At 47.1% G+C, this 18,435-nt stretch overlaps 2 protein-coding genes across 3 annotated transcripts in view; one reads left to right on the top strand and one right to left on the bottom strand.

Moving 5' to 3' along the window:
* bmal1a (basic helix-loop-helix ARNT like 1a) overlaps nt 1-5,065 on the bottom strand; it is a gene marked incomplete at its 3' end in the record, with an annotated part of 16,282 nt that extends 11,217 nt beyond the window's left edge. The window contains exons 1-8 of the mRNA XM_083893554.1: nt 4,974-5,065; nt 1,808-1,945; nt 1,637-1,694; nt 1,387-1,543; nt 1,173-1,193; nt 1,056-1,088; nt 348-377; nt 102-259 (exon numbers count right to left, since the gene is read on the bottom strand). Coding sequence (XP_083749680.1) covers nt 102-259; nt 348-377; nt 1,056-1,088; nt 1,173-1,193; nt 1,387-1,543; nt 1,637-1,682 — 445 coding nt within the window. The 5' untranslated portion in view covers nt 1,683-1,694; nt 1,808-1,945; nt 4,974-5,065. The remainder of the gene's footprint in view (nt 1-101; nt 260-347; nt 378-1,055; nt 1,089-1,172; nt 1,194-1,386; nt 1,544-1,636; nt 1,695-1,807; nt 1,946-4,973) is intronic.
* A 1,869-nt stretch (nt 5,066-6,934) lies between these two features.
* On the top strand, nt 6,935-18,116 carry tbc1d15 (TBC1 domain family, member 15). Of its 2 annotated transcripts, none has more exons than XM_083893552.1 (17): nt 6,935-7,007; nt 9,927-10,028; nt 10,793-10,867; nt 10,965-11,103; nt 11,187-11,391; nt 12,088-12,190; nt 12,283-12,480; nt 13,115-13,243; nt 14,101-14,204; nt 14,312-14,406; nt 14,519-14,635; nt 15,267-15,367; nt 15,480-15,579; nt 15,689-15,786; nt 15,912-16,028; nt 16,122-16,208; nt 17,259-18,116. In XM_083893552.1, exons 1-17 carry the CDS (start codon nt 6,981-6,983, stop codon nt 17,472-17,474), a joined length of 2,013 nt encoding a protein of 670 aa, XP_083749678.1. In that variant the 5' UTR covers nt 6,935-6,980; the 3' UTR covers nt 17,475-18,116. The 2 variants fall into 2 exon arrangements, with proteins under 2 accessions (XP_083749678.1, XP_083749679.1); XM_083893553.1 differs by having other exon boundaries at nt 12,286-12,480.
* Nucleotides 18,117-18,435: the final 319 nt, after the last annotated feature.

The following is an 18,435-nucleotide window of genomic DNA, read 5'->3' on the forward strand; positions in this document are numbered from 1 at the left end:
GAGTGAACGAGTGAAGCAAGATTGAAACAAGAGAAAAGAAGAGTGAGCCAGAGTGAGCAGAGCAGTGACAGGTAAGAGAATAACAGTGTTTGACCTCTGACCTCTGAGCGTCTTCATGTGCTGCACTGCCATACGCAGAACCGTCAGTTTGTCCAGTTTTCTGGACATGGCGTTACAGGTGGGCACCAGCGACGCTAGCTCGTCAATGAAGCTGTTCATCTTGTCCCGACGTCGTTTCTCGATCTGACTGTGAGCCTCTCTGTGGAGGACATGACAGAGGTGAGCCACTCACATACAACACATGGTGGCGCTGTCTGCTGGACCAAAGGTCAGAGGTCAGGCTTTACCTGGCGTTCTTGATACGGCCCTGTTGGTCACTACAAAGAAAAAAATAATTCAAAATTCAATTCTATCATGATCTGATGGTAAAATGTGCTGAGTCACGGGTATAAAAAGTGCTGAGTCACGGGTATAAAATGTGCTGAGTCACGGGTATAAAATGTGCTGAGTCACGGGTATAAAATGTGCTGAGTCACAGGTATAAAATGTGCTGTGTCACAGTATAAAATGTGCTGTGTCACGGGTATAAAATGTGCTGTGTCACAGTATAAAATGTGCTGTGTCACGGGTATAAAATGTGCTGAGTCACAGGTATAAAATGTGCTGTGTCACAGTATAAAATGTGCTGTGTCACGGGTATAAAATGTGCTGAGTCACGGGTATAAAAAGTGCTGTGTCACAGTATAAAATGTGCTGTGTCACGGGTATAAAATGTGCTGAGTCACAGGTATAAAAAGTGCTGTGTCACAGTATAAAATGTGCTGTGTCACGGGTATAAAATGTGCTGAGTCACAGGTATAAAATGTGCTGTGTCACAGTATAAAATGTGCTGTGTCACGGGTATAAAATGTGCTGAGTCACGGGTATAAAAAGTGCTGTGTCACGGGTATAAAAAGTGCTGTGTCACGGGTATAAAAAGTGCTGTGTCACGGGTATAAAATGTGCCGAGTCATGTGCATAATAGACATGTTGCCATGGTAACAGTGGTTACTCACCTGCCCAGTTTGTCTTTGTCTGGATCCATGTCACTGAGGACAAGAACAAATCATCTGTCAATCATCAACTTTGATCTGAATCAATAATAATGATAAAATCGTTGATTAATCACTTACTCAAATGAGAATCCATCAATTCTGGAAACAATAAAAAACAAAACATATTGATTAGTTTATCAGGTTTTAATTTTGAAGTGATTGTTTAATGTAATAATATGTTTCCTTCCCCCTGTCTGTCTGTCTGTCTGTCTGTCTGTCTGTCTGTCTGTCTGTCTGTCTGTCTGTCTGTCTGTCTGTCCCCCCCCCCCCCGTCTGTCCCTCTGTGTCTCACTGGTAGTCCGTGGTGCTGCCCTTCCTCTTCCTGGTGAAGTCCATGGCCGTGGTGCTGCTGCTGCTGATGGACGAGGAGATGAGCTCAGTGGAGTTTGGAGACATGAAGTCAGTCATGGTAGAAGAGATGTCCATCCTCTGGTCAGCCATCAGGTCATCTGTGGATTCAGACCAGCAACCACTCAATCTAAGTCAAAGACACTCGCATTGAGAAGCTGAAGATGTGATTTATCAACCATCAAAACACTCACCACAGATGTTCATCACTGCCTCTGTGTGGAAATCATCTCCTTCCATCCACACGTGAGCCTGCACACACACACACAGAGACACACACACACAGAGACACACACACACACAGGTGTGAGCAGGAGAACATGATGATGAAGATGATGAAGAAGTCTCTGGTTCAGAGCAGATACCTGTGTGTGTGTCGCTGCTCTTCTTCTTCTTCTTCTTCTTCTTCTCTTGTGCTGTAAACTGCTGAGTCAGCACATCAGCACGATGATGTCATCACACTGATGATGGTTCCTGAGCAGCTGTTTACAAACCATCGACCTCTGAGGACACAGAGAGACGACCATGACATGACAGTATTTCAATAAGAAGCACTGTGGTGATGGTGATACTGGGGAAAGTGGCAGATATCTAGATTATGGTGGTGTTTTACTGGGATTATGGTGATGTGATATCAGGATTATAGTGACAGTGATATTGGGATTATGGTGACAGTGACAGATATCGGGATTATGGTGATATTGGCATTATGGTGACGTGATAATAGGATTATGGTGACATAATATTGGGATTATGGTGATATTGGGGTGAGGGTGATATCAGTATGATGGTGCGGTGATAAATATTTGGGACTATGGTGATATTGGGATTATGGTGATATGGGGACTATGGTGATGGTGATAAATATTGGGATTATGTTGACGTGAAATTGGGATTATGGTGATATCGGCATTATGGCGACGGTGATAAATATTGGGATTATGGTGATGTGAAATTGGGATTATGGTGATATCGGGATTATGGTGACAGTGATAAATATTGGGATTATGGTGATGTGAAATTGGGATTATGGTGATATCGGGATTATGGTGACGGTGATAAATATTGGGATTATGGTGATGTGAAATTGGGATTATGGTGATATCGGGATTATGGTGACAGTGATAAATATTGGGATTATGGTGATGTGAAATTGGGATTATGGTGATATCGGGATTATGGTGACAGTGATAAATATTGGGATAATGGTGATGTGATATCGGGATTATGGTGACGGTGATTAATATTGGGATAATGGTGATGTGATATTGGGATTATGGTAATGCGAGTCCCAATCAGCTAAAACCACTGATTGTCTCTGTGGACTTTGGTGTGGGAGAGTGAGTGGTCTGTCTCACAGTGAGATGTCGTGGAAAATAAAACGCTGAGTCATGATGAAAGAGGCTGAAAGTGGGTCAGTCAGTGTCTGCACTCTCTCTGCAGGAGCCTCCACCAGTGACTCAGCAAAACCACACACACACACAAGGAAACAGCCCGACACTGATCACTGCATTGATCCTGATCAATAATGAGACTCAACCACAGCACAAACATTTCATCTGTTCATATAGATTAGGATTACACCCACAGTTGACTGAAGGAGGGAGGAAACTTCCTGTTCTACTGTGACTCATGTCAGCAGAACCTGCACAGAACCTGTACTGTTGCTAACGCACGCACGCACGCACGCACGCACGCCATCACCATAATCCCGATATCTATCACCGTCACCATAATCACGGTATCATCATAATCCCAATATCTATCACCGTCATCATAATCACGATATCACCATAATCTGCCACGTCACCATAATCCCAATATCTATCACCGTCATCATAATCACGATATCACCATAATCCGCCACGTCACCATAATCCCAATATCTATCACCGTCACCATAATCCCGATATCTACCACCGTCACCATAATCCCAATATCTATCACCGTCATCATAATCCCGATATCTATCACCGTCACCATAATCCCAATATCTACCACCGTCACCATAATCCCGATATCTATCACCGTCATCATAATCACCATAATCCCGATATCTATCACCGTCACCATAATCCCGATATCTATCACCGTCATCATAATCACCATAATCCCGATATCTATCACCATCACCATAATCCCGATATCTATCACCGTCATCATAATCACCATAATCCCGATATCTATCACCATCACCATAATCCTGATATCTATCACCGTCATCATAATCACCATAATCCCAATATCTATCACCGTCACCATAATCCCAATATCTATCACCGTCATCATAATCACCATAATCCCGATATCTATCACCATCACCATAATCCCGATATCTATCACCGTCATCATAATCACCATAATCCCGATATCTATCACCATCACCATAATCCTGATATCTATCACCGTCATCATAATCACCATAATCCCGATATCTATCACCATCACCATAATCCCGATATCTATCACCGTCATCATAATCACCATAATCCCGATATCTATCACCATCACCATAATCCTGATATCTATCACCGTCATCATAATCACCATAATCCCAATATCTATCACCGTCACCATAATCCCAATATCACCATAATCCCAATATCGATCACTGTCACCATAATCCCAGGAGACTGAGCATTGTGCAGGTGTTTCCTCACCACGGTGTGTATGTTTGTGTGTGTGTATGTTTTTGAGTGTGTGTATGTTTCTGTGCATGTGTATGTTTTTGTGTGTGTATGTTTTTGTGTGTATGTATGTTTGTGTGTGTGTATGTGTGTATGTTTCTGTATGTTTTGTGTTTGTGTGTGCGTGTGTGTATGTGTGTGTGTTTTTGTGTGTATGTGTATGTGCGTGTGTGTATGTATGTTTGTGTGTGCGTGTGCGTATGTATGTGCGTATGTATGTTTGTGTGTGCGTGTATGTGTATGTCTGTGCGTGTGTGTATGTATGTGTGTTTTTATGTGTATGTGTATGTACGTGTGTGTATGTGTGTGCGTGTGTGTGTGTATGTGTATGTGTATGTCTGTGCGTGTGTGTATGTATGTGTGTTTTTATGTGTATGTGTATGTACGTGTGTGTATGTGTGTGCGTGTGTGTGTGTATGTGTATGTGTATGTGTATAGATAGGTGTGTGTGTAGGTGGAGCTGCTGTCGAAGAACCAGAGGCCTGTTGACACTGTTAGCAGTGACACCAGCCCACGGAGACAACAGTCTCCCCGGCACAGAGAGCTGCAGGTACCGGGCAGCAGTGAGGGGTGGCGGGGCTAAAGAAAAAAAGAGGGCGTGACGAGATCCTGACGCCGTTTATTAGCATCCAGCTGCTGCTAACAGAAGCTAACGAAGATGACAGCATCGGGATGCTAATAAAAGACGCTAGCTGAGACGTTAGCATCCAGCAGCTAGTGTGGCTATCTCGGTCAGAGCTAACGTCCCCTCCTCCTCCTGCTCCGGGAAAAACACCGTGACATCGACGGCGAACACACCGACGAGTGTCCGGGCGTGTCGTGTTTGGCGGCGGTGTGAGCTCACCTGAGGGTCCGCGGGGAAGAGGCTCGGCTGGTGTCGGACCGCAGCGGCAGCTTGAAGCTCTCAGCGTGGTGACATAAACGAGTCCTGGTCGCTGACCCAGTTTCTCTTCACCGTCACGGCTGTCGAACCACTAACCTACTTTCTCCACCAATCACGGCAGCTTAGCCGCCGTGGGCGTCACCGCAGCCAATCAGCAGCCAGCTAAGGCTGGAGGAGCGAGACAGACGTGCTGACTGACCAATGAGAGCGAGGGACGAGTGGAATGCAGAGACTGCCCGCGTGAGTGTGTGCGTGTGTGCGTGTGTTTTCTGTCATAAACACTGACCTTGTCGGGACCAGTAGTCCTTATGAAGACCAAAACCTGGTCTTAATGCGGCAGAAGCTGTTACTGTTAACTCTAAAAAGTGCTTTATGATGGCGAAGACGTGGTTTGTATAAGTATATATATATGTTTATAAGTATATATGAATAAATACATGTAGGTGAACAGAAATGTAGGAATATAAATGTAAAGCATTTATTTATGTATTTATTCTTTTATTTATACATTTATCTATACATTTATTTATTTATTCCTGTATTTATTTATTATTTTATTTATATATTTATTCATGCATTTATTTATTTATTGGGGGTTAGGGTTATTTATACTTATGTCAGGTTTGGTCCTCCATAGTTTTAGGGTTTGGCACTGAGTTAAGGTTAAGGTAAAGATAAGAGGCTGGAGAATGCCTTATGTTAATAAGTGTCCTCACTATGTATGAGGCACAAACGCATGTGTGTGTGTGTGTGTGTGTGTGTGTGTTAATTCAGATTTATTGACTCCATACTGAGGAAAATCCACTTGTTACAGAGACAAAACGTCAGAGGTCGTACGTTCGTATAACATTCAGAGACATTTCCCCCCACACCAGACCTCATAGAGAAAACCAGTGATTTTAGCTCACAGGGACACAGTAGCTGCTGGTCCTCTGCTGCCTCGTGTGGTCACTTTGTGTCACTGAAGTAAATTCTGAACTAAGAATTTCTAAAGCCGAATTCACTAAAATCAGTCATTGTAAGTTAGTGATGGAGGCAGCAGTGGATCAACAACTCCTGTGAACTCCTGTGTGCTGTGATGTTAAAATCACTGGTTTACTCTATGGACTTTGGTGTGGGAGAGTGAGTGACTTTGGTGTGGGAGAGTGAGTGGTTTACAAACCTCAGTTTAACACAAGGAAAAGTCTGTGTAACAGTGAGATAAAGACCAGTGGACATGCTTTTAAGATGTATGCTTTACTGTGTGACGCTCTGCATCTTGTGCTGCGTCCGTGCAGCAGGGGGCGCTCACAGCACACTCAGCTCTGGCTTACAAACACACTCGTCTTTAAATAGATCAGTGCAGGATCATTATGTCACTTGTGCTTTTGTTTGACTGACTAAACCAGTTTGACTCAACGGCTTCTGCTCTAATTTCTCACTGCACTATATTATATCACTTTGAATGTTTCTGCAGACAGAGAAATTCAAATAATATCCACACAGTAACATGGACTGGTTCATTTAGACATCACCGAGAATCAAAATATACAACATGACAACTATATATACAAACAGTATAAACTGACATAAATCTATGAAATTATAAACTCAATGTTATGACAGAGCGCGCGCACACAAACACAAACACACACAGTGACGATAGATTTTCCGTCATTCTTTCTGTTTGAGTTGCTTTATCGTCTTATCTTATATTATCTTGCTTTACTCTAAACACTTTATTGTTATTATTGTTATTATTATTATTATTATTATTATTATTATTATTATTATTATTATTATCATTATTTATACAAAACAACATAAACGCTCATCAAAATTAATAATTCATCAACGTTTAGGAAAAGCTGACTCAGCGTTCCAGGGCACCGGAAGCGGACTCCTCTTCACCGGAAGCTGACTTGTCCCTTTTGTTTTTGGACTTTGACAGACACGTGAGCTGCTGACGTCATCAGGAGTCAGGCAGACATGATGGCGGCGGGTTGTGTCCAGAAGGTAAGAGCCGTTACGTCTGTCCCGCACAGTCCGTTTAACCGGGTCACAACCAGGTCACGGCCAGGTCACGGCCAGCTTAGTCCGGTTCGTTAGCCGCTGAGCTAACAGAAGCTACAGACACATAATGTGGACGAGGACGCGGAGCAGTCTGAAGCTACATGCTAACTGCTAACGTCACTGTTAGCATGTTGTTACGAAGTGGTTCTGGACCGGGAACCTGTCCTCTGTCCTCCGTCCTCTGTCCACTTTGACTCGGGCAGTGTGAGTGAGCCAGTGCGGGTCCGTGGTTCCTGGGTCCGGGTTCAGGTTCTGTTCCGTGCCGTCGATCCTGGTCCTGGTTCTGGTTCTGGTCCTGGTTCTGGTTCTGGTCCTGGTCCGTTAAGTTCTTCACCTCGTTAAATCTACACCTCGTTAAATCTACGTTAATGTCATTGAGTCTCTGTGAAACTACACAGGGGGCGCTCTCACCACAGTCAGTGCTGACCAGGTGTCAGTAGTGTGACTAGTTTAACTTACCCACATCCAGATGATTTACACTCACTAGTTTAACTAACCCACATCCAGATGTTTTACACTGACTAGTTTAGCTAACCCGCATCCAGGTGTTCTACACAGACTAGTTTAACTAACATGCATCCAGATGATTTACATTCACTAGTTTAACTAACCCACATCCAGATGTTTTACACTGACTAGTTTAGCTAACCCACATCCAGATGTTTTACACTGACTAGTTTAACTAACCCGCATCCAGGTGTTCTACACAGACTAGTTTAACTAACATGCATCCAGATGATTTACATTCACTAGTTTAACTAACCCACATCCAGATGTTTTACACTGACTAGTTTAGCTAACCCACATCCAGATGTTTTACACTGACTAGTTTAGCTAACCCACATCCAGGTGTTCTACACTCACTAGTTTAACTAACCCACATCCAGATGTTTTACACTGACTAGTTTAACTAACCCACATCCTTTACACTGACCAGTTTAACTAACCCACATCCTTTACATTCACTAGTTTAACTAACCCACATCCAGATGATTTACATTCACTAGTTTAACTAACCCACATCCAGATGTTTTACACTGACTAGTTTAGCTAACCCACATCCAGATGTTTTACACAGACTAGTCTAGCTAACCCACATCCAGGTGTTTTACACAGACTAGTTTAACTAACCCACATCCAGATGTTTTACACTGACTAGTTTAACTAACCCACATCCTTTACACTGACCAGTTTAACTAACCCACATCCTTTACATTCACTAGTTTAACTAACCCACATCCAGATGATTTACATTCACTAGTTTAACTAACCCACATCCAGATGTTTTACACAGACTATTTTAACTAACCCACATCCAGATGTTTTACACGGACTAGTTTAACTAACCCACACCCAGATGTTTTACACTGACTAGTTTAATTAACCCACATCCTTTACACTGACCAGTTTAACTAACCCACATCCTTTACATTCACTAGTTTAACTAACCCACATCCAGATGATTTACATTCACTAGTTTAACTAACCCACATCCAGATGTTTTACACAGACTAGTTTAACTAACCCACATCCAGATGTTTTACACTGACTAGTTTAATTAACTCACATCCTTTACACTGACCAGTTTAACTAACCCACATCCTTTACATTCACTAGTTTAGCTAACCCACATCCAGATGTTTTACACAGACTAGTTTAATTAACCCACATCCAGATGTTTTACACTGACTAGTAGGACTAACCCACATCCTTCAAACTGACTAGTAGGACTAACCCACATCCTTCAAACTGACTAGTTGGACTAACCCACATCTAGGGATGCACCGATCCACCTTTTTTCACTTCCGATCCGATCCCGATATCTGACTTTAGATAGCTGCCGATACTCCGATACTATTCCGATATGGATGCTCTGTTTGCTTTAATATTATTATCATTGTTTTTGTCATCATTTTGATTATAAGGCTTTAATAAACTCCTTTATACAGCCAAGTATGATATGTACGACTTTTACAACGTTTACAGTGACTTTACAGACCCCTGGCGACACACACACACACACACACACACACACACACACACAGGAACGCATAGCAGCGCACACACGAACGTAGTCACAGACACACACACATAAACGGAGTCACAGACAAGCCGTGAATGTTCAATCTCCAAACACAACGCGATGCCGCCGTTTTAAATGAATAAATAGCGTCTCCGTGTTAATCATTGATGTCACCGGACATTTTGGCTGGGGATATTTTTTTTCGCCAGCTAAATTCACGTGACAACAGCCATAAACGGCATATATACAGGCTAACGTGAACCCTGGCTTGGAGGAGTGTGATTTTCATTGTTTTTATGCCACTGTCAGTACTGTTCTCCTCAGCGAGCAGGCGTTTAAAAAGGTGACGGCTGGGATTACGTCGGCTCGGCTGCAGGTTGCGGAGCTGAACTACCTGGTTAACTCCTGGTCAATCATACTCGCCTGCTAGCTGGCTTTAAACTGTGGAATGGATTTCCTGAACGGAGTCGTGCATCATTACTCCTGTCTCATCGAGACACGCCTCAGTTCAGGAAACCCATTCCACTTTTTGCAGCCAGCTAACAGAGCATTCAGGGAATCACTTGTGGAGACATTTCAGCAGACACACACACACAGAGATCGGAAATTTCCGATCCAACTGTACAGATTTCCGATCCGTCAATTACGTCTGTATCGGAACCCGATACCGATACTGGATCGGATCGGCCCCATCCCTACCCACATCCAGATGTTTTACACTGACTAGTAGGACTAACCCACATCCTTCACACTGACTAGTTTAACTAGTGTCCTCTTCAGTGGACATTGATGATCCCTGCGTGAATGATTGTCTTTAAACACACACACACGTGTCTCAGGTGGTGTTTGAACATGACGGCGTCTTCCTTCATCCTGGTGGAGACGAGGACAGTGTGGAGCAGGACGTCCTGATCTCAGGGACGCTGAGGATCGTGGACAAGGTGAGGACAGACGAGGACTTTACAGTGGACACACACAACATTATCATTAGTATCATTAATGATGATTGTTTTGGTCACAACAGCTGAAAAATATGTGGGCGGGGCCTGAGTTGAGTTAGGGGCAGGGGTTGTTAGGGGTGGGGCCTGGGTGTGTTGGGGCAGGGCCTAAGTTGTGTTAGGGGCGGGGCCTGGGTGTGTTGGGGCAGGGCCTAAGGGTGTGTTGGGGGCGGGGCCTGAGTTGTGTTATGGGCAGGGCCTGAGTTGTGTTAGGGGAATGGTTAGGGGTGGGGCCTGAGTTGTGTTAGGGGTGGGGCCTGAGTAGTATTGGGCCAGGGGTTGTTGGGGGCAGGGCCTAAGTTGTGTTGTGGGCGGGGTCTGGGTGTGCTGGGGCAGGGTCTGGGTGTGTTGGGGCAGGGCCTAAGTTGTGTTGTGGGCAGGGTCTGGGTGTGTTGGGGCAGGGCCTAAGTTGTGTTAGGGGCGGGGCCTGGGGGTGTGTTGTGGGCAGGGCCTAAGGGTGTGTTGTGGGCGGGGTCTGGGGGTGTGTTGTGTGCAGGGCCTAAGGGTGTGTTGTGGGCAGGGCCTAAGGGTGTGTTGTGGGCAGGGCCTAAGGGTGTGTTGTGGGTGAGGTCTGTTTTGTGTTGGGGCGGGGTCTGGGTGTGTTGTGTGTGGGGCCTAAGGGGGTGTTACAGGTGGCTGTAACTGATGTGTGTGTGTGTGTGTGTGTGTGTGTGTGTGTGTGTGTGTGTGTGTGTGTCCACCCTCAGGATGGAGACATCATGGTGGACTACAGACCTCTGGAGGACACTGTGGACACGTCCAACATGCAGTGTGCTGGAAAGGTCTGTGCCTGACCAACCTAATCATGACTCAGCAGTTTTGTTGTAACCCAATTGTCATCATTGTGTGTGTGTGTGTGTGTGTTGGCCCCGCCCCCAGGACTCCAGCTCAGTAGTACAGTGGTCTCAGTGTCCCTCTGACAGGACACAGCAGCTGGAGACGCAGCAGAGCTACGAGACAGAGTGGGACATGGTCAACGCCGTGTCCTTTAAAAAGAAGCCCTGTGTCAACGGAGACGGTGAGGTCACTGTGTGTGTGTGTGTGTGTGTGTGTGGACAGGAAGTGACATCACGTCTGATGTGACTGTGTGATGATGGACAGGCTCTGTGAACCACAGTGAGAGGAGCAGGTGGACGCTCAGCGTCAGCGTGGCTGACCTCAGGTCAGTCACTGTGAGGACAGAGGGCTGGAGTGTCCTCACCTTCAAACTCAAGGACTGCTCCACCGTCGTACCTGCGCTGCACTTCCACCAGGGCGGCAGCACACAGTTCCTGGACAGTCTGAGGAGGTTTGCTCTGCTCACTGAGTAAGTTTTACAGCATCACAGCTCCCCCTGGTGTTCATTCTTTATACTACACCTTCATTTGTTTCAGCAGAGAGGATTGTTGTGACTTTAACTCCAACGTGTGTGTCTCTGTGTGTGTGTGTCTGTGTCTGTGTGTGTGTATGTGTGTCTCTCTCTCGCTCTGTGTGTGTGTGTGTGTGTGCGTGTGTCTCTCTTTGTGTGTCTCTCTGTGTATGTGTCTGTGTCTCTCTGTGTGTGTGTCTGTGTCTCTGTGTGTGTGTGTGTCTCTCTGTGTGTGTCTGTGTGTGTGTGTGTCTCTCTCTTTGTGTGTCTCTGTGTGTGTGTTTGTGTGTGTCTGTGTGTGTGTGTATGTGTATTTGTGTTTGTGTGTCTGTGTGTGTGTGTGTCTCTCTCTCTCTCGCTCTGTGTGTGTGTCTCTGTGTGTGTGTGCGTGTGTCTCTCTTTGTGTGTCTCTCTGTGTGTGTGTCTGTGTCTCTGTGTGTGTGTGTGTGTGTCTCTGTGTGTGTGTGTGTGTGTGTGCGCGTGTGTCTCTCTTTGTGTGTGTGTTTGTGTGTCTCTGTGTGTGTGTGTGTGTCTCTGTGTGTGCGTGTGTCTCTGTGTGTGTGTCTCTGTGTGTGTGTCTGTGTGCGTGTGTGTCTCTGTGTGTGTGTCTCTGTGTGTGTGTCTCTGTGTGTGTGTGTGTGTGTGTGTGTGTAGGTGTCCAGATGATGACCAGTGTCTCATGGTCAACCCTCCAAACAAAGCTCTGTCTCAGTCCTTTGAGAATCTTCTGGACGACAACAACTTTGGCCTCATTCATGTGAGAAACACACATGCTACATGTAGCATGCTGACACAGCGCCCCCTGCTGCTCACAGCCACGTATGTGACTGACTTTTCTTTGTGACGCAGCAGAAGTTGAGGAAAGATCCGTACGTGACGACGCTCGGCGGCTTCTCCAAAGTCACCAACTACATCTTTGATGCTTTCCGGGGGACGGAGGAGCAGCACCAGCGCCCCCCGGAGGACGTGTCTGAACTGCTGGGGGAAGTCATTCCAGGACTGGAGATCAACCAGCAGGCGGAGCCGGGCTTTGAGGTCATCACCAGGGTGAGCAGAGGTCACGCAGAGGTCACACTGAGGTCACACTGAGGTCACGCAGAGGTCACGCAGAGGTCACGCTGAGGTCACGCAGAGGTTACACTGAGGTCACACTGAGGTCACACTGAGGTCACGCAGAGGTTACACTGAGGTCACACTGAGGTCACACTGAGGTCACACTGAGGTCACGCAGAGGTTACACTGAGGTCACGCAGAGGTCACACTGAGGTCACACTGAGGTCATACTGAGGTCACGCAGAGGTCACACTGAGGTCACACTGAGGTCACGCAGAGGTCACACTGAGGTCACACTGAGGTCATACTGAGGTCACGCAGAGGTCACACTGAGGTCACACTGAGGTCATACTGAGGTCACGCAGAGGTCACACTGAGGTCACGCTGAGGTCACACTGAGGTCACGCAGAGTTCACACTGAGGTCACATTGAGGTCACGCAGAGGTCACGCAGAGGTCACACTGAGGTCACACTGAGGTCACGCAGAGGTCACACTGAGGTCACATTGAGGTCACACAGAGGTCACGCAGAGGTCACACAGAGGTCACACTGAGGTCACGCAGAGGTCACACTGAGGTCACGCAGAGGTCACATGTATGAATGTGTTCATGTCACTGTGTGTCGTCAGATCGATCTGGGGGCGCGGCCTCAGGTGACAAGGGCGGAGCCTCTGTCTGTGGAGGACTGGACCAAACACCAGGACTTTGATGGACATATGGTCGGGACCAATCAGCTGAAAGAGAACATCTTCAGAGGGGCAAGTGTTGACCTCAGGAGGTCAAAGGTCAAATTACTCTGTCTCTCTTCAGGGACTCTGTCTGTCCCTCTGACTGTCCCTCTGTCCTCTGTCTGTCCCCTGACTGTCCTCTGTCTGTCCTCTGACTGTCCCCTGACTGTCCCTCTGTCTGTCCCCTGACTGTCTCTCTGTCTGTCCCATGACTGTCCCTCTGTCCTCTGTCTGTCCTCTGACTGTCCCTCTGTCCTCTGACTGTCCTCTGACTGTCCCTCCTCTGACTGTCCCTCTGTCCTCTGAATGTCCCTCTGTCCTCTGTCTGTCCCCTGACTGTCCCTCTGTCCTCTGTCTGTCCTCTGACTGTCCCTCTGTCCTCTGACTGTCCTCTGACTGTCCCTCCTCTGACTGTCCCTCTGTCCTCTGTCTGTCCCCTGACTGTCCCTCTGTCTGTCCTCTGACTGTCCCTCTGTCCTCTGTCTGTCCTCTGACTGTCCCTCTGTCCTCTGTCTGTCCTCTGACTGTCCCTCTGTCTTCTGTCTGTCCTCTGACTGTCCCTCTGTCCTCTGTCTGTCCTCTGACTGTCCCTCTGTCCTCTGACTGTCCTCTGACTGTCCCTCCTCTGACTGTCCCTCTGTCCTCTGTCTGTCCCCTGACTGTCCCTCTGTCTGTCCTCTGACTGTCCCTCTGTCCTCTGTCTGTCCTCTGACTGTCCCTCTGTCCTCTGTCTGTCCTCTGACTGTCCCTCTGTCTTCTGTCTGTCCTCTGACTGTCCCTCTGTCCTCTGTCTGTCCTCTGACTGTCCCTCTGTCTTCTGTCTGTCCTCTGACTGTCCCTCTGTCCTCTGTCTGTCCTCTGACTGTCCCTCTGTCCTCTGTCCTCAGGGACTGTGTCATGCAGTGAGGAAAGAAGCCTGGAAGTTTCTCTTGGGTTATTTTCCCTGGGACAGTTCACTGGAGGACAGGAAGTTTCTGCAGAGACAAAAGACGTACGTCTTGTGTGTGTGTATGTGTGTGTGTGTGTGTGTGTGTGTGTGTGTGTGTGTCACAGCTGACGGTTTGTTGTTGTTGTTGTTGTTGCTGTTGTTGTGGACAGAGACGAGTACTTCAGGATGAAGCTGCAGTGGAAGTCAGTGAGTGAGGAGCAGGAGAAGAGGAACTCCAGACTCAGAGACTACAGGAGTCTGATTGGTGAGTCTGTGTGTGGGCGGAGTCTGTGTCAGTGTGGGGGAGGAGTCTGTGTGTGTGTGGGCGGGGTCAGTGCAGAGTCGGTGTGTAACACGATCTGTGTGTGTGTTTTCAGAGAAAGACGTGAACAGAACAGACAGAACAAACCGGTTCTATGAAGGGATCGACAACCCGGGTCTGGTTCTGCTGCACGACATCCTCATGACCTACTGCATGTTTGACTTTGACCTGGGTGAGCAACTTTACCACAGCAACTTTAGTACAGCAACTTTACCACAGCAACTTTAGTACAGCAACTTTACCACAGAAACTTTACCACAGCAACTTTACCACAGCAACTTTACCACAGCAACTTTACCACAGCAACTTTACCACAGCAACTTTACCAAAGCAACTTTACCACAGCAACTTTACCACAGAAACTTTACCACAGCAACTTTACCACAGCAACTTTACCACAGCAACTTTACCACAGCAACTTTACCACAGCAACTTTACCACAGCAACTTTAGTACAGCAAATTTACCACAGCAAATTTACCACAGCAACTTTACAACAGCAACTTTACCACAGCAACTTTACCACAGCAACTTTAGTACAGCAAATTTACCACAGCAACTTTACCACAGCAACTTTACCACAGCAACTTTACCACAGCAACTTTACCACAGCAACTTTAGTACAGCAAATTTACCACAGCAACTTTACCACAGCAACTTTAGTACAGCAACTTTACCAGGAACATTATTGTGAGAGTGGAATGTAACTGTGATGATTTGAGGAACATCTGCTCACTGACCTCGTGTCCATGTGTCCTCCTGTCCTTGTGTCCATGTGTCCTCATGTCCTCGTGTCCTCCTCAGGTTATGTCCAGGGCATGAGTGACCTGCTGTCACCAATCCTCTACGTGATGGAGAACGAGGTGGACGCGTTTTGGTGCTTCGTGTCCTTCATGGAGCAGGTGGTGAGTCAGAGACATGATGATGATGATGATGATGATGATGACTGTGTGAACAGTGAAGATCACTGACTCACTACTGTGTCTGTTGTGTGTCTGTTGTGTGTCTGTGCTGCAGCACCAGAACTTTGAGGAGCAGATGCAGGGGATGAAGACTCAGCTGATCCAGCTCAGTTCTCTGCTCAGACTGTTGGACGTGTCCTTCTGGAACTACCTCGGTACAACAACACTCAGTCATCACTGCCACTGACACCAGTGTCCATGCTTTTCTGAGTGTCTCTGTCTGTCCTCTGTCTGTCCTCTGTCTGTCCTCTGTCTGTCTCTCAGAGTCTCAGGACTCGGGGTTCCTGTACTTCTGTTTCCGGTGGCTGTTGATCAGGTTCAAGAGGGAGCTCAGTTTCCAGGATGTCCTGAGGCTGTGGGAGGTACACACACACACACACACACCCACATACACACACACACACGTGCACATGTCTCAGGTCAGTTTCCCATGTGTGTGTGTGTGTGTGTGTGTGTGTGTGTGTGTGTGTGTGTGTGTGATGGTCAGGTGATGTGGACCACTCTTCCATGTGAGAACTTCCACCTCCTCATCTGCTGTTCCATCCTGGACTCAGAGAAACACAAGATCATGGAGGAGAACTACGGCTTCAACGAGATCCTCAAAGTAACCGCCGTTGGCCTCCAGCAGGGGGCAGCGCTCGCCGCCTTGTGATGTGGGCGGAGCTACATTGAACCTGACATTTGTTTGTCTGTGCAGCACATCAACGAGCTGTCCATGAAACTGGACATCGAGGAGGTTCTTCAGAAAGCAGAAGGAATCAGTCTGCAGCTGAGGAGCTGTAAGGTACGACTGTGACATCATCACTGTGACATCAGTGACATCATCACTGTGACATCAGTGACATCATCACTGTGACGTCATCACTGTGACGTCATCACTGTGACATCATCACTGTGACATCAGTGACATCACTGTGACATCAGTGACATCATCACTGTGACGTCATCACTGTGACATCTGTGACATCATCACTGTGACATCATCACTGTGATGTCAGTGACATCACTGACATCATCACTGTGACCTCAGTGACGTCATCACTGTGACGTCAGTGACATCATCACTGTGACATCATCACTGACATCAGTGACATCATCACTGTGACGTCAGTGACATCATCACTGCGACATCATCACTGCGACATCATCACTGTGACATCATCACTGTGACATCACTGAGACATCATCACTGTGACTTCAGTGACATCATCACTGTGACGTCATCACTGTGACGTCAGTGACATCATCACTGTGACATCATCACTGTGACATCAGTGACATCATCACTGACATCATCACTGACGTCAGTGACATCATCACTGTGACGTCTGTGACATCATCACTGTGACATCATCACTGACATCATCACTGATATCATCACTGACATCATCACTGATATCATCACTGTGACATCATCACTGACATCAGTGACATCATCACTGTGACGTCAGTGACATCACTGTGACATCAGTGACATCATCACTGTGACATCATCACTGACGTCAGTGACATCATCACTGTGACATCATTACAGTGACATCATCACTGTGACATCATCACTGTGACATCATCACTGACATCATCACTGTGACATCATCACTGTGACATCTGTGATGTCACTGATGTCAGTGATGATGTCACAGTGATGATGTCACTGATGTCATCACAGTGACATCATCATGGAGATGCCTCTGTGATGATGTCACTGTGATGACATCAGTGACATCATCACAGTGACATCATCACTGACATCAGTGACATCACAGAGTCACAGTCTTCAGGATGTTGTTAAATATGATTAATTGTCTTCTTACATGATGTTTCTGGTCCTCAGGATCTTCCTGACTCCATCAGAGACATGTTGGGCTTCAGTGAAGAAGAAGGTGGTCCTGACCTGAGAGACGCTGCCCCGCCCACTGCCCCTCCCACTGCTCCGCCCACTGCCCCTCCCACTGCTCCTCAAGTATCACAGCGACAGGACACGTGTTCTAACGTCCACGGACACTTGAGTGACACGAGTTCACGCAACAAAGTTGCCTTCATTTCGTAGTGAAGAGACTGAGTCAGGACGGCGAGCGCTCGCTGGCTCCTCCCACTTCCTCCGGCAGAGAAGAATCTTATTTTTGTAATTCCTGCGTCTTCATCATTCCGTCATTGATGATTCTAAAGCAGCCACAGAGGGGCGCCACTGAGTCAGGAGCTGCTGTCGATCAGCTGATCACATGTTCAACTCTGACGAAGAGACTCCGCCTCCTTTCTCATGTCATCGTCATGTCGTCCATGATGAAATAAAGGGGCGTGGTCTGGAGATACCAGGAGACACGCCCACGTGTGAAGAGTTGAACATGTGATCGCTGAGGGTCACTGACCTCTGACCCTCTGGTGATGATGTCATCATCTGTGTGACCCTGGCTCTCTGAGGACACACCCACACTAGGAGCAGGTGGGCGGGGCTTCAGACCTGCAGATTGTTGCCATGGCTGCCTCTTCTCAGTATTAATCATGTGTGAGGACACTGCTGCATTCTGGGAAATGAGCCTGTCATGTCAATCAAACAACTACCACTAACAGGAAGCTGCACGACTGTGGCTCTTTCACAATAAGAGTGTTTAAAAGACGGCGTCGCCATGAGAGATTTATAGACCCCGCCCCCCAGCGCCACTGTCCATATCCTGTGTTTTAAATAAAGTTGGTGCACTTTTCCTAACTCCTCACGAGTCTCCTCGTTTCCTTGACCTCATGATGAAAAGTGACTACATCCTGTGTGTGTGTGTGTGTGTGGGTGGGGGGGCGTGGCCAGTGTCAATGTAACTCATAAATGTCACATGTGTAAATGTCACAGCTGATGGACGTCACCCTGTGGCCCCGCCCCCTCCCCCCCGCCCTATCAGCTGATCTGCTCATAAACCACAACAAAGACGGCGGCGTCTCTCTGCTCTTTCATTTCCTCTCCGGCAGGAAATTGTCTCCGCTCGCCGCCGTCTTATCGTGAGGACATCTGTGAGGGACAC

Source organism: Microchirus variegatus, assembly GCF_963457635.1.
Source record: "Microchirus variegatus genome assembly, chromosome: 8".
Lineage (NCBI taxonomy): Eukaryota > Metazoa > Chordata > Actinopteri > Pleuronectiformes > Soleidae > Microchirus > Microchirus variegatus.